General features: G+C 51.7%; 1 protein-coding gene across 1 annotated transcript in view; it reads left to right on the forward strand.

Annotated features, from left to right (window-relative positions):
• LOC125438461 (aspartate aminotransferase, cytoplasmic-like) overlaps positions 1 to 1,428 on the forward strand; it is a 7,848-nt gene extending 6,420 nt beyond the window's left edge. Inside the window, exon 7 of the mRNA XM_048506900.1 lies at positions 1,364 to 1,428. Within this exon, the coding sequence (XP_048362857.1) occupies positions 1,364 to 1,428 (65 nt within the window). The remainder of the gene's footprint in view (positions 1 to 1,363) is intronic.
• Positions 1,429 to 3,313: the final 1,885 nt, after the last annotated feature.

A 3,313-nucleotide genomic window follows, 5' to 3' on the forward strand; every position in this document is an offset into this window, starting at 1 on the left:
TTCTTTCTTTCTTTCTTTCTTTCTTTCTTTCTTTCTTTCTTTCTTTCCCGAGTGAGGTCAGCCTCCTTCAGAACGTCCTCCTTCCCCGCCGCGCCTGTGGGGTCGAGATATCCTGTTAATGGTTGTTGTCTCCGGCCCATTAGGTCGCTTCTTTCCAGCCGCCCCCTCGGGTTTAAGAGCTGCGCACTGTTTACACTAGGGATTAAGGTAATGGATGGAGCCAAGCCGGAGCCCGCCCGAGCCAGGGGGGTGGTAGCCTGGGCAGTGGCCCGAGTAGGAAGCCCATTCTCCGGAGATGGTGTCACCCTCGGGGCCTCTAATCGCCCCATTAGCCGCCCGGGGAAGTGTGAGAACCAGCCCTGGTGCCGGCCGCGAATGTCCCACGTCCAAACCTATTTTTACACGAGCAGTTCGGGAAGCTGGGGTGCTGTGTGGTTTCCGGGCTGTTCGGGAAGCCTCTGACCCCCGCGCGGCTCTGCCCCTTTGGGTCGGCTCTTGGCGGCCTCCGCGGGTGTGTAAACTACACCGCACCCGTCAAATCCAATCCGGCCTCGTCTGGCCCTGGGTGAGCCACTCTTCTCGCACATCTGCAAAGACGGAGGGCGGGATTTTAATCTTGGTCCAGCTCCTATAGTGAAGATGGCCTCAGTTTCCCCTCGAGACCGCAGCTGAACTCTTAAGCGCGGTTCCTTGGAAAACAGCCCCTGCCCCGACAGTCGGGGAACATCCATCTCAGGAAATCAAAGGCCGGTGGCAGAAATCCGGGTTTCTCTCGGGAACGCTCCTTGGCTTTGGTTATTTGAACGCTGTCGCCAGTGTTGAGATCCCCAGGGATTTCTTGAAAATAACTGCCACCGATGCGCGCCTTGGTTGAGAATTGGAATTTAGCCCCCCACTGAAAGGGTGGAGAAATCCCCTTCCGAAACGCGCTAATTGCTAGGTGATCAAAGCGCTAAAGAGATGCTCAGGTCGGGGTAGGAGGAGACCGAACACCCACCCACCCGTTCCCGCCTGTCACTCTTTCCCCGCTGAAGTCGCCTCCACATGACTGGCAGCGACACACCTTTCGTCCAGGCAATCTCCGGACCCGAACCAGTCCCACCTTGTCCTTCACCCTGCTGCAAATGAGTTTGACTGCGCTGGGTGGGGCTTGCTTCCAAATAAGTAGGCACAAGACTAGGCTATTATGGTCACGCGCAGAAAGCAAAGCTGCCAAAATTGGAGAGCAGTAAAGTGGGAACATTAAAATATTTTATCGAATTTCTCCCGTTGAGACCAGTTGGGAAGGGGGGGGGGGGTATAAATATAAAAAATAAATACATAACAATAAAAATGTAAAAGCCTTCGCTCTTGCTCTGTGCAGGAAAATTCGAGCTGGGGGAGCAGAAAAGGGATGGGAAGCAACTGGAAGAAGGCCTCATGATTTGAAAGATGACCCCAATAGTGTGAAACAACCAGCTGACTGTGTAACAGACTTCCCTCTGTGATTCACCTCTGAAGATGCCAGCCACAGATGCAGGCGAAACATTAGGAACAAGATCCACCAGACCACGGCTACACAGCCCGGAAAACCCACCGCAACCAAGCAGCTGACTCCCCCCCCCCCCCGTTTGCGCACACATGTGCGTGATGCTCAGTCCTTTCCAGGCGCGATTTTTGTGTGCTTGTTTCACAGCCTGTCCGGCTGGCCACGAAACTCGGCAACTGAGCCCGTTCTTTTTGCTGGTTTGGGTTTGCCTTCCTGCCGCAATCACGGACAATGGTCGGTGAAACGGCCTTGCCTTGTTCAGTGTCAAACCTGGTGTTTTACCTGTCACTGTCAAATGGAGGGGCATTTCGTGGTCGAAAGCTAATAATAATAGTAACAACAACAACAACAACAGTAGTAGTAGTAGTAATAACAATAACAAATACAACAATAAATACACCAGACATCACCATGATCGAGGACAAGAAAGTGACCACAGTCGACACAGCAGTACCCGGTGACAGCAGGGTCATTGAAAACAAAACACTTGAAGGTCACTTTATACCAGGATTTGAAAATCGAGCTTCAGCGTCTATGGCACAAACCAGCTGAGGTCGTCTCAGTGGAAAACACTCGGGCAGCACTTGAAACATCTTCGAATTGATAAAATGAACATCTGTCAGATTCAGAAGGCAGCCCTGCTGGGATCCGCACAAATACTACGCCTCCGATATATTACAACTTCCTAGGCCTCTGGGTGAGGCTCGAATTGTCATGAAAGGCCAACAACCAGCTAAAGATCTGGCAGCTGTGAAATCTACAACAATAATTACAATAATTTTCTAAGTACTTTGAAGTCTCATTAATTCCTGTGGAAGAATCCAGCGCCTGCTGAAGTCGCTCCTTCTGAAATTGGTTCGAAGGTTTCGCTTTTACTCAGAACGAAGAGGCACAGGCACGTATTTTCCCAGTGGGGAGAGCCAGGGGGGTTGTAGTGATGAAAAGTCTTGGGTAGTATCTGGGAGGCCCGGGTCCAAAATCCCTACTGGTCTGGTGGGTGACCCTGGACCAGTCACACCCTTTAAACCTAACCTACTTCATAGGGTTGTTGTGAGAATAAAATGGAGGAAAAGAGAATGATGACCCAGCTTCTCTGCGGAGAAATGGGGGAGGGGATAAATGAGTTACTAAAGAAACAAATACGAGAAAAGTATTGTGAGCTGCAGACTGGTGCTTGGCTCCCTTTATTCATGCCTTGTTCTTATTGTGAAGCTAATGCATACACAAACACACACCAAGTGTGTACAAACCGCGAATAAAAGCAACTCACTGCGCACAATTAAAGACAAACCACGTCAAACAAAAAAGAGACGGCGGAACGAATTAGAATTACAAAACCGTCGTGTTTGCTGTCAGAATTCATCGTGGATAATCCATTTCAGTCACAAAGAGGACTTTTGTGGCACTTTCAAAACTAACGAAAGATCGCGCTTAGGATAAAACGTTTTTGGGCGGGACTATTCATTTTTGCTTTGCCGCAGCCGACTAACAGACGATCCTTTCGACGTCCACGAAGCTGACTCTCCCGTGGAAAGGCCCTTGCCAGCGCCCACCCCACCCCGATGCAGCGAAGGGCATGCTCTCTTTCCCCCTCTTTGCCAGCCCAGCCCAGCCCCTTCCCCGCGCCCGTCGAGGGACAGATCAGTGCCTGGAGAGGGCGGCGGGGCTCGGGAGTCCGCCTCCCCCCGCCCACCGGCTATTTACACAGCGCCTGCCCTTGTGTAAACTCGGCCCGGGCCGTGGTTATTCTCAGGCCGGTCTGTTTGTCGTCGGCTGTCAGCAGCG

The sequence above is a fragment of the Sphaerodactylus townsendi genome, linkage group LG08, assembly GCF_021028975.2.
Source record: "Sphaerodactylus townsendi isolate TG3544 linkage group LG08, MPM_Stown_v2.3, whole genome shotgun sequence".
Taxonomy (NCBI): Eukaryota; Metazoa; Chordata; class Lepidosauria; order Squamata; family Sphaerodactylidae; genus Sphaerodactylus; species Sphaerodactylus townsendi.